At 44.0% G+C, this 12,484-nt stretch overlaps 1 protein-coding gene across 1 annotated transcript in view; it reads left to right on the top strand.

The window, feature by feature from the left end:
• Positions 1-12,484, top strand: part of SPRED2 (sprouty related EVH1 domain containing 2) — a 66,196-nt gene that overhangs the window by 33,536 nt on the left and 20,176 nt on the right. Inside the window, exons 2-4 of the mRNA XM_074864338.1 lie at positions 4,484-4,661; positions 5,995-6,163; positions 9,042-9,106. Coding sequence (XP_074720439.1) covers positions 4,484-4,661; positions 5,995-6,163; positions 9,042-9,106 — 412 coding nt within the window. The remainder of the gene's footprint in view (positions 1-4,483; positions 4,662-5,994; positions 6,164-9,041; positions 9,107-12,484) is intronic.

The raw sequence follows: 12,484 nt of genomic DNA, 5'->3' as shown, positions 1-12,484 counted from the left end.
AGCCATAAGCCCACGCCAGGTGTACAAGGCTCAGGGCTGTGTCCCCCATTGGTTTTGCTGCGCTGCAGTTGCTGTAAGTGATGTGGTTCGTGTTGGAGAGCACTGGTTGGTGTCAGCTGCATTTTATAATGTAGTTCATGCATGCTGGAAGAAAGCACTTTTATCCACCTTAAACATCATCTATCTTAGCCTAACTTTTACAAAGCATTTGTGTGTCTGTAAGTAACGCACCCATAGTTCAGTTATTGCAGAGGTAATCATTCAGTCACTTCTTGTTTAGGAAAATTCTCAATATCCTCCAGATACGCACGCACGCACTCCTTTTTTTTTTTTTTTTAATAGATATATATGCACACCCACGAGCTATAATTTTTAAAGGGCTCTCTTTTCCTTCCAATAAAAACAGCACGTGGCTTTCTGTGCTACCTTTACTCCCCAAGTTCATTATGGTTTTTTGCTCAGGGTGGGGCGGGCGAACAACCTGAATCAGCCCTGGAACACGCTGGCCGGCTGCCATGCAGCTGGGTAATCCCTGCAGATACTTTTCTTCCCAAGCTTTTAAGGCTGTTGAAGACAAATCTGTAGGGTAAAGATAGCAAAGTATTCCATTTAAAAGTGTAATTAAGAATAGTTTGCATGAAATGCGTAGCACGTAGGCCATAAACCCAGCAATTAGAGTGGTCTTAAAGTTTTAAGAAGCCAATAAAACAAGGGGAACTAAAGCTACTGTGGGGTTTTTTTAGCTGTTTCATTTTTAACTATATGAAAGGCTTCAGTTATCTAATCTCAGTGGCAGTTGGTATCTCGTTAATGGGACTGGACCAAATATTTTCACGTACCTCATTAACCATTTCTGCTGGAACAGTCAAATTGCACAGTTGCCGTGATAAAAGTGCAGGTGGATGACTTGAACGTGGTTGTTTCGCTGATTCAGTGCACTAAGGTCTCAGCAGTGACATGCACATGGGATTTGCAGATCTCTCCTTTGCTCCTGAGGATTATGAATGCTTGCAACCAGCCGGAGCCTTGGTGCAGTCGCATAAAATTAAATAGCAAAGAAAATAAACAGCTTTTACACTAAGGAAGCAAGGTCCTTATATGGACCTGAAATATTTGAGTCCCTCCCAAGTATTTATCAACACTGGCATGAGGGAAAGAAGCATTGCCTATTCTAGGCTTGTGGATGGAAACGGCAGGCAAGATTTTGACATAGAAAACTGAAGGAAGCGGTGCACAGCCTTGAAAATTCAATGTGCAGCTTCTGAGTCCTAGTCCAGTGACTAAACCAAGACATCAAGCCCTAAGACGTCTTAACCACCTTCTTTCCTTATTTATTTTCTTTCTTTTTCCCAAGTCCCTTGGCATAGGTTGCACATTGGGAGACATGTGCCTATGGCTGGAGCCCAGTGGGAGTGGGGATGGGGCTTTCCAGGGAGCGCAGCGTCACCTGTGACTTTTGATCATGCAGGAGAGCGTGCCAAGGGATTGCATTAACAGAGCCAGAGCTCTGCTTGCCTTGCTAAAGGTGAGCCCTTCTGCTGCACAAGGTCCTCTTCTAATAGGGGAGCAGAGGTCTTCTTGCTGTTCTAAGGGGATGGAAACTAGGTTTTCTGGCTTGATATATTTAAGGAAGTAGCTCTTCAAGATGGGAGAAATGCAGTTTATATGATGTTTGCTTGGCACGTGGGTGAAATCAGTGGCCTTGATGGCTGTAAGAGCCATAGGTCACAGTATAGGTCTGGATATGAAATGAAAATCATGTGGCTCTGTGCCCCACCGGATTGTGATTATAATGGGCAGGGATAGTAGTCAGGGCACCTGAATTTAATGTGTAGGCGTCCACTAGTATTCAAACGTAATTATGAGCCTAGAGAGATCACCGAGAGGTGATGGAAACACAAAAATAATTGGTAGAAATCACAAAGTACTGAGTAGCTTGCTTAGTTTTCCTTTAAGTGGGCGATTCCTGCAGCAAAGTAACTGAAGATGACATTACTTTTGGGACAGCCGAAGGCTCCGGCTGCTGCTGTAAAAGTGAATAGTAAATCCCGCAGGAAGCTGTATTGCCAGTGGCAATTTTCAAGTGTGGAAGGAGAAGTAGCAGTTTGTGTGGCTGACTTTTGCAGGAGGATGGGAAGGAAGGTCATGTTGAGCAGCTCCAACTTCAGAAGAGAGCTTGAAGTTTAATGGGAGTTCCCCAGAAGTGAGAAGTTAAAAATAAGTCCAGAAAGGATCCTTGGGGAACAGGAGAACTATATAGAAACATATAGTTGGGTTTCTTTTTTCTTTATCTGTTAATTGCTAATCCTTATAGACCATGTGGGAAAGGTACAGAGAAGAAAACAAAAATTGTCTTGGAGGGAAGCAGCTCAATTTTTGCACAGTAGGAAATTAGCTGAAATATTTTTCTTAATTTTGAGTATCAGGAAGCCAAGAGATTAAAGTTGCCACTGGTAAAATCTAGAAGTGGGTTTTCATTAGGAAATAAAAAGCTAACAGGATCTGTTTATAGACACGCTTGCCCTGTTTCCTGTCGCAGGATGCTGCTTTAAGGACTCAAGAGCAAAAATATTCTTAAAAATGTTGTTTCTCAGTTGAATGCCTTGCGTGTGTCAGCTGTGGTATGGGCCGTGTATCTGAGTATGCTGAAAAGCTTTTTATCGACCAGTACAAAGTCTTCAGAGCAGTAGGGGGTGAACCTTAAGCATCTGTGTACTGCCTTCATTGCATAGGTCTGGTGAGAAAGTTGGTGTGTGTCTAAAATAAAGCCTGTGAAGGGAAAATTGTAGCGTGCGTGTTGTGAGATCTGTCTAGCTGCTGAAGAGATTAGCTGCTGCTCCAAGGCACCTCTGCCCAGAAGATGCTCGCTGCCTCCCTTGGTCTGTCCTCAAAACTGCCTTCGAGTAGTATCCGTGAGGCTGCTTGCTTAGGTATTAAATAAAATCTGGTCGTATTAGAGAAAGGAGAACTCGGGCTTCAATTATTAGCACTTGAATTACAAAAGTGATGCAAAAATAATGTCTGAAAAGAAAAGGCAGTTTTACCTGGTGCAGGATGAAGAAAGATACTGCTACTTGTAATATTGGATAGAAAGGGCCTGTTGTGTTGTCACGTTGTGCAGGATGCTGGAGGAATTTCTTTCCCTAAAGGATTTGATACCTGTCGTTTTGAAAGGCCTCCCCTGGAGCCCTCTATGGGTTGAGCTTCCTCCTCCTGGTAAGCAAACCTGGTGGTCTGGAAATGAACAATTCCTGGGCAGTTTTCATTGTGCATCCTTTTTCTTAGCTCCTGTTGATGTTCCTGGTTTTGCCGAGGTTTGAGTGCCCTGCGGCACCTTTGCAGATGCTAGCGGGTGTCTTGGCAACTCTGCAGCTGCCAGCACTGAGGTTGTGCGTAGTTGACGTCTAACCATGCTATGGTGACCTCCCTGTGAGGGCATCAGAGCCGTCAGCGCTGTTCCTGAGCAGTCACTGGGTTGATGTCTAAAACGTGACAGGTTACACCGAGCCAGGACTCAGCAGCAGTGTGAGGACAGAAAAGCTAATTTGGGTATTTCTCAGCAGCTCTGGGGTGGGGACAGCCCATTTCAGCTTGGAGTCTGTTGCACGTCCATGCAAGGTGCACGGCTTTTGCTTTGTCCTGTAGTGGCCTTTCTGGTCCCAAATGACGCCCTCCCTGGTGACGTTCCCAGCAAATGCTGGAACAACTGCTCTGTGGAAGGGTACGGGAGGAAGCCAGGGAGAGCGGAGCCTCCTGTTGTGGGGGCTCTTTTGACCCCTTGCGATGGGCACCTCGATTATGCCCCAAATCTCAGGTGCTTCCAGAATAGCTTCTTGTGAGGTTATCATGTACTGCATTTGAAAGCCCCTTAAAATGCTGATGGAGCTCTTTTTAGGGACATGGGGTGGTCCTGATGACCTGAACTGAGATGATTCCCATCTCCTGTCATCTGAGGTACCAGCTGAAGCCACAGTTGTGGGTTTTTTCCCATAAGGCTGTCCCAGTTGCGGAGGAATTTTGAGTGTCGTTTTCCAGAGCCCACTTCGCTAATTTGATCACAAAAACCTTAAACCACTTTGTTTGTGGTTTATTTGAGCTCCACATGTTCTCCCAATACTTTGGAGACCTGATGCCCCAGTGCATCCCCTGCGGGTGGTGGCCTTGGGGTGTTGCCTGGCTCACCCCACTCTCTTAGTCCCTGTCCCCAGCTGCATGAGGGAAAGTGTGTCCGGGACCATGGGTTGTTTGATCTGTATTTTGATATCTGGCAACCCAGAGGCTTCATTCCTTGCTGTTTGATGGATCTCTTTGGTGGCTTGAGTGGTTGAGGCCATCCATCATGGAGGTGGACTTCCATCTTGGGCAGAAATTCTGTGTTAAGACCAGACCAGTGCTGTCTAAGTACCGCCCTCAAGAAGAAACGCTCTGATGAGACTGTGTGATGCTCACAAAAAGTTCTGTTTTTGTTTTGTTACCATTGCAGTGACAGCTATATTGTGCGAGTCAAAGCTGTGGTTATGACCCGAGATGACTCCAGTGGGGGATGGTTGCCGCAAGAAGGAGGCGGTCTCAGTAGAGTTGGCGTCTGCAAGGTCACGTACCCGGAGGGCAATGGAAGAAGTGGATTTCTAATCCATGGTGAAAGGCAGAAAGACAAACTGGTAATAGACCCTAATTCAACTTTTGTCTGTTCTTATAATGAGAATTATCCCAAATCTATTGCTATTGTATTCTTGCACCAGTTTTTTTTAAAACATAAAAAACAGGCATGTGCAAATAATACCAGATTGGACAAGACAAACCCATCCTCATCTCGAATTGCTATCTTTTGCTATCTAGGTTGGCGTGCTGCCACCTGGAAGGCACAGGTAAATTTTTGACATCCCATGTGCAAAAGACCCCCTTTTGATGATTGAAAAAGGGCCTGTGTTTTTTTTCTAAGACCTAGCAGGGGTAAGTGAGAAGTGAATTGAAGTGTAAAGAACCCATGAAGCCAGTCACATTGCACTGAGTAATGCAGTGCAAGCCTTTAAAATGGCCATGAATTATTTATGCTGCGTGCCGTTCAAGGTTTGAACGAGCAGAGTGAGAATATGAAGACAAGTTGTCTCTTATGAATTGACGCACTCGGTTTCTCCTGGTAGCTCTTTATCTAAAAAGGAGCTCTCTTCTTTCCTCACACAAATCAAATTAGTAAAGCCTTTTCTGTATTTGCAGGGTCCATTTTAGATGTTATAGTTTGTTATCTTGTTTCTATATATTTGATTCTTCTGAAATTCGCTCCTGTGAAGAGATGGGCTAGCTTAAAAACAGCACTCCCTGCACAGGCTCTGCGAACTCAGTGCTTGGGAAAAAAAAATGCATTATTTGAGTCAGAAATTATCTTGCTTTCAAAATGACTGCCTTTTTAAAGCTGTTTCACGTGTGGTTTGTCTATTGCAATACTATTTTGCTTAGGATACTTTTTTGACACTATTTGGGAGCCATGCTTACGGTTTTGGAGGATGGAGTAAGACTAACAAGCCATTCCTGTTCTCCCTGAGCATCACCCTAGAGATGGGTTTTGGCACAGCAGAGCTTGAGATGACTGCCTGGCTGGGGATGAGGGAGGAAAAAAGGGTGAGGGGAGTGTTACAGCACCTCCTAAATCTGCCGCTGGCAGATAAAATTTCTGTTGAGCAAAATTATTGAGAGAAGAGGTTCTTCTTCCACCTGAGCCCCTGCTCGCTGTAACCTGTGCCACGTTGGGTCTGAAGTAGGCTCCTGGGATAGGGAGCAAGCACCTACTCAGAGCGCAAGCAAAGGATGAATGCACAGTGGTTATGAGAACATTTACAGTGTCTGGTGTTTATTAGTCATCGTTTGGTAGGGAAGGATATTCCCCTACGTGAGATGACTTGGCGTGCTTTTGGGTCTGGGCTGAGATGGTGCCGACTGTGTCCTTGGGGTGGGAAAAGTGACTTTGCTCCTCTTTTGGGGCTCACGCCCTCCCAGGTGGTGCTGGAGTGCTTTGTGAAGAAGGACCTGGTGTACACGAAGGCGAACCCCACCTTCCACCACTGGAAAGTCGACAACAGAAAATTTGGGCTCACTTTTCAAAGCCCCGCTGACGCTCGAGCCTTCGACAGAGGAGTGAGAAAAGCCATTGAGGACCTCATTGAAGGTACCGCGGCACACAGCGGCGGCCACTTCAACCCTTGGAAGAGTGGGGAAGGGGCTTTGAGTCACGGAGCTGGGAAGAGGGATGGGTTTAAAATCCATTCTTGGGCTTGGACATCTCTTGTGCACACGCCCGAGTGTAGCCAGCACTTACTCTATGCTGAGCAAGCCCAGCTTACCTTTAAGAGAGAAAAGGGATTTCAGTGCAAGTATTTTTCCAATCCTCTCTAACCTGCTCTGTCCAGACTTTCCCCCTTAATTATTATCAAGTCTGTTAATACTGCTTTTTTTGATAGACTTGGGTTTCACACTAGTGATGGCAACTCAAACAGCCCAGGCTTTTTATATGTAGCCGAGTCTCGTCTTACTGAGTCTTTGTTAAATCACAATATGAATTCCTGCCTGGAGTTGAATAAAACTTTGTTTTGTTTTTGGTTTTTTGCAGTAATTAGTTTTGTCTGCATCCTCTTAGTTGAATGGTAGTTCTTGAAGACTTTTTTGTGTTCTTGGGTTTTTTTATTTCTGTAAAAAAATGTGTTTGAATTGCCTATGCTTTGAAGTTGTCATAAATTTTTCCTTTTCACATTTCATTGCAATCAGGCAGTCATAATTCAGCTATAATTCAGTACTTTAATGAAATTTGATTCTTCATAGGAGTTTTACTTGATTTATTTTATTTTATTTTATTTTATTTTATTTTATTTTATTTTATTTTATTTTATTTTATTTTATTTTATTTTATTTTATTTTATTTTACCATGCCACTTTATGTAGGGACTTAGTGGTCCAAAGCCTTCCTCCTCCTCACCCAGTGTGACTGGGATATTTTTATATACAAATGACATTATTTTTTGAGGATACTAGCTCAAATATATATACAGATGTGTATTCTTTTTGAGGACATCAGCTCCATAAGACAGCTTAATGTTCTGGATGCCCTGTCCTTGCTTTAACATGGAAATGGTAGATACTGGGAGAGAATTAATCCCCCAGGGCTCTGTCCTGGTAAATACCTCATCAGTTAGAGGAAGGATCTTCTCAACTACTTTATTCACTGGCTTTTTGCTCTGCCATTAATGTGAAGAAGTTACAGCCAGGCCTTCCGCTTTCTTTTTGCTTGCTAAAACTGGGAAGCGTTTTGAGTCATAAATGTGATGTTTTATGTAAGTGGCACGGGATTGTGCAAAGTTTCAAGGAGGTGATAACTCATCTATACTGAGTAGTATGTTGGAGATGCTGGTATGTGGCAACTCCTATTCTGCTCTTTCTGATCCATTTTACAGTGGAGGTATTTAAAATCAAGTTCTGCTGGATCTCAGATACTTCAAAATCAGCAAATCTATATTTATCCCATTAACAGCACAGACTGATCCTCATGAATGTGTTCCTCCTTAACTTCCAAATAAGGCTTTCTGAATGAAAAACAATAACTGGCTCATGCACACAGTGTCGGACAGTGAATTTCATTTATCGCTCATTTTTTATTCACGTGGTTGATCAAATTTAGCCAGTAATATTAAAGACAACAAACCATGTGCGTTTGAAACTTCACTTCATGAAATTGCTTTATTATTATTATTATTATTATTATTATTTAACTGGTAGTTTGTTCCCTGTAGCATCAGAAGTATAGAAGTTTTGTGCACAAGTACAGTAATCCTGTGCAGCTCTGTAGAGCGTCTAGATTTTTTACTTTTAAAGCTAATGTAGCAAATGGCACAAATGTTTTCACGTTACTTAGTGTTTTAAGTGGGCTTTCGCACTTAGCTCTGCACATCTTTGTGATGATGCAACTGAGAGCAGCCAAGGCTGGTGTGGATAGCATTATATAAAGCACATTATTTTAAAAAAAATTTCCAGAATGAAGGTGGTACAAACTGTTCAACTATTTTAGTTAGGGATGTGATGTGGCCCTAATTCAGTATAACAGTGGGCTTACATCAAAAAAATGCCTTTGACTTGGTGTTTCTCCCCCCATCAGAGCATCTTGCTGCACCCACCCTCCTTGGCAGCTTCATGGGGGGTGAAGCCAGCCGGGAAGGGGGTCAGGATCCTTGACCAGGGCTAGGGAGAGGGGTCACCCCCTTTTAGCCACAGCATAAACTTACTGCCAAGTTCAGCAATGGCGTGTGCCACCCTCCCCGCTGCCCTTCTGTGGTGTGGGTGCTGACCAGGCTCTTGAGCGGCTCCGGAGGGGAACACCTCCAGGGCAGGGAGAGGTTGGAGGAAGGCTTTTTTAATATGATTTCCCACTTTTCCAGATGATTAGCATGTAGTAAGTGAGAACTGCACCCCAGTATTTTGCTCTTGTCTATGGTTTTACACATTTCAGTTCCATTCAGATACTTTGCTTACGTGGGGCAAGGTGGTTCACTGAGAAATAGCTGATAACAGAGAAGACCTTTACAATACATAACAACTTCCAAAATTAGAAGAAACCCAGTCTAACTATTCATTGTCAAAATGAGGGGTTTTTTTTAAATAAAAAGTCATTTTCCCCCGAGATTTAGGGAACATGTGAAGAATAACTCGTATACGGTTTCTTGACAGCTGAAGATCTAGTTTCGAGCACTGATTAGTACATAGCTTTACCGTTCTTCAGAAATGAAAGTCTTCTGTAATTGGAAATGGTAACTGCTATTTTTAACGTAGTTAATTAGCATTGGCAGCCATGCGGTTCTGTGTCAAGAAACACTTGCAGATTTTACCTTTCCAACCCAGCTACAAGTAGATGGCTTTTTCTTCCTTAATTTAAGCCGCTCTTTTACACATCTACAACATACAAACTTGTGAGAATCCAAATGTTTGCCAGCCTAATAAAAAAAGAAAAAAGTTATATAGAAATGTCATGTGTTTAAAAAGCTGTTATTTTTATTTCCTAGGGTCTACGACTTCCTCGTCAACGCTTCACAACGAGGCTGAGGTCGGCGATGATGATGTCTTCACTGTAAGTACATGTCACCCGAGGTCATTCTCCCTTTGAATTATTATTATTATTATGCTCCGGTTTACACGGTCAAGTTGGAAAGGGTTTTTCTTTTTATGCATTGGGGTTGGCTTCCAGCTGTCATCGTGTTTGGCCAGTGGGTGTGTTTTATTTGATGGAAGTATATCCTCTACAGAATGGGTTGGGTTTCTGTTGGCCTCCCGTCGCCACGTGAAAAGCATGGCAGAGCAGGTGTTGTCAGGGCTAGAAGTGAGGAAGTAATCACCCTCAAATTTCCTATGGCTTAGTCTGAGCGGTGCACACACCTCTTAATACCTCTCTCTGTCCTTGAGCAGCTTCCCACAAGCTCAAATAGGTGGCTGCTACTCGGGTACATACTCAAGGAAATGAGATTTTGAATGGCAGTTAACAAAAGCCAACTTTAAAGGTGTTTCACCTATGCATGAAATGTAGAAAGTTCAAGCAAGTGTTTTTCAGCTGGAGGAAGGTACAGTAGCATGCCATCTACCTAACCAGTGGTGACTTAAGTAGGAGTGAGTTGCTCGTATTTAGTTTGTGGTAATGTCTAAAATGTGTTTTGGAGCTTTTCTGAAACAGAAGAAACTACTGTCCCAGCTACGCTTGCACACTTTAAAAGAGGGGAAAAAAAAAAAAAATTACATCGGATGAAATTGTAATCCGATCGTGGATATTCCATGAGCTGAAAACAAGACGCTCACAACGAATACTTTGTCTATTAAATTTATTTGCTCAGCTCCGATCGCGAACCCCCACGCACACGTGTGTGTGAGTTAGTTATGTTATAAATGCCCTCCTTGTCCCGTGACGCAGGTGGGGACTGGATGGCAGGAGGGTGGAAGGTGGGACGTCCTCAGTGCAGCAGCCACAAACTGAATTAAAGTAGCCTTTGGGATGCTTCCCAGCATCTTTAGGGTGAATGAGGGAAAACTGAGGACCGACATTTTGAAGAAGGGCACCGGGAAGCACCCGAAGCCGAAAGGTGTTTTTGAAGGTGATGTTTTGCTGGTACGGGACCAGGGCAGGTTCCCTGCTGCGTTTTGGCCAGATCCTCCTGGCGGCTGGCATGTTGTCCGCATCTGTCCTTTTGTCACAGCTCCGGGAGACAAACAACAGCAGGCAGGGTTAAAAGGTGACTTCCTGCTCCACAGCAAAGCTATCATTAGCAGCTGCTTCCCAACTACCTGCCAAGAGTGATTTATAGGCACTGGGATGGGATGGACTGGGGGGAGGCACCGCTGGAGCCAGAGCGGTTTACTGGTTTACTGATTTGTACCGTTCTGTCCCCAAAGTCGCTGGGTGAGCCGTGCTCTGCTGGGGATGGGTGGTGGGGATGGGTGTGCGTGCGGCTCTTCTGTGCTCGTCAGAAAGGGGATCACTGTTGAAATGTGCCTTGGGTGGGTGTGTGCCAGCTCTCACTGGGTTAGACGTGGAAATAGTGTTAAAGCAGTGAAAAATAGCCTGTGGAAATAGGAAAGACTATTTTTTCTAAATCCAACCGGCTGACGTTTAGTGACCTGGGAGCGCTCCTGAATTTCTCCACAAGCTCAGTCTTGTGGTTGAGTGTTGATTTTTAAACTTGTAGGGTGCTTTTTTAAAGAAGTTATTGCCTTTAAGTAGGTTTGCTTTACCTTGGGAAAGTTGGATGAATGGTGCTCCACCTGCATCAAAATCACCCAAACTCCTGCATTTAAAGCGAAGAGCCAAAACTGCAAAACTTTTTCTCCCCTACTTGACCCCAAGGAGGTGACAGATAACCCCCCGCCGTGCAGATATTTATGGGTAGGATGCTTGGTGAAGGAGGAACTAGCTACTTGATAGGATTAGAAAGGAGGGAAACCTCAGCTGTGGTCGGCACCTTTTTGGGATCCAGGGGGACATTCACACCTCCAGTTGTGCCCTGCCTGGCAGCTCTCGCTGCATGTTGTGTGATCTCCAGAGCGTGAGAGGGACTTCACCAATGATGGTAACTCGCGTGGTGCTGTTAGTCAAGCTGTCACATCAGTGCAGCTGTGTTGTACTCCAAAGATCAGGCTTTAGGAGCATCTTTTCCCCCAATATTTCTTCTTTGCTTTCCCAGGATGAAGTTTCTGCTTTTCCTGCAGTCCTTAAGCTCTTTGAAGCTCTCAACTTCCCATTTATCTGGTAGGTGATGGTGGAGTATGAAGTCTGCATAAGCCAGAAATAAGAGACTGAAGCATGGAGGGGTTTTAAACTGGAAGAAATTGATAGGGCTGTGATATGTTTTATTTTTACCTTTCTGTTTCATTCTTTCTTTGCACTTCTTTTTGACTTGTGTGTCGTAGTCCATTTGGTCATCCTTGCACACAAAACTTCTTTACGACTTTCCTGTAAACTCTCTTCCCCAGCCACAGCAGTGGATTTTTCGGGTTTGGGGGTTTTTTGCTCTGTTTTAAAGAGAAAGTACATTTGTTCTTTTTTATTTCCTAAGGTAGTTATTAAAATCTTCACAGTCCTCCCCCTCTCCCACACATGCATGAATAAACTTAACTGCGTGCGGCAGAATTTTCAAAAGCATCTGCATGATTGAGTCATTTAATCAGTCATTTACCCGTCTCTGAAAATCCCAGCCATCGCTGCTACACTGCTGCCTCAAATATTTGGCCCGAGGTCCTGCCTCTCCTTGAAGATGTTTCAATCTGTTCAACTACAGAGGTCCAAAACTTCACATTTCTTATGTTGCGTTGCAGACAGCCACCCCAACTTTGTCTCGCACATCAGCACTGATGTTTGCACCAATGTAATGGTACTGGCTTTAAAACAACCAGCCTCATTACTTATAAGCACTGACCCTGATATGGCTGTTAGATATTGATTGACACAGGGCTTTTATACTGTCCCTGATCCTGTTAGCTTCAGTACTGCTCCGTGGGATGATGACTGCGTGCAACTTGTACATCATCAGTTTTGTTTATTCGTCAGCCGGCATGCAACCCTTGCGGGCATCCAGCAAGTTATTTACATGGGGAAGAGAAGGTTTGCCCCAGAGGTAGAGCTCTCCCTCAGGGTATGATCTTGTGTGGCTTAATGGAGGATCATTTACTTGTACCAGAAGGTGGGGGTTTTTTGTTTTTAAGGGGGTGAATTACGTGCAGCTGTGGATATGTGAGCATTTGCTTGGGAAGCATGGCTGGTGTCTGTAGCCTCATCTCCTCCCATCACTGTTAACTTGTGGTGCCAAGACCAAAACTTGAGCAGCAGTACCTTGCCCCATCCCTACGGCGTATGCTCCCCACCCATCGTTCTGAAGCATGGGTTATATCTTTCAAAACAAGACTTTGCCATCTAATGATTTTTCAGTGGATTAGACCTACAGCAACTATATGAATCAATATAAAC

This window comes from Strix uralensis, chromosome 3 (genome assembly GCF_047716275.1).
Source record: "Strix uralensis isolate ZFMK-TIS-50842 chromosome 3, bStrUra1, whole genome shotgun sequence".
NCBI lineage: Eukaryota > Metazoa > Chordata > Aves > Strigiformes > Strigidae > Strix > Strix uralensis.
This window is presented reverse-complemented; position numbering and strand designations above follow the sequence as displayed.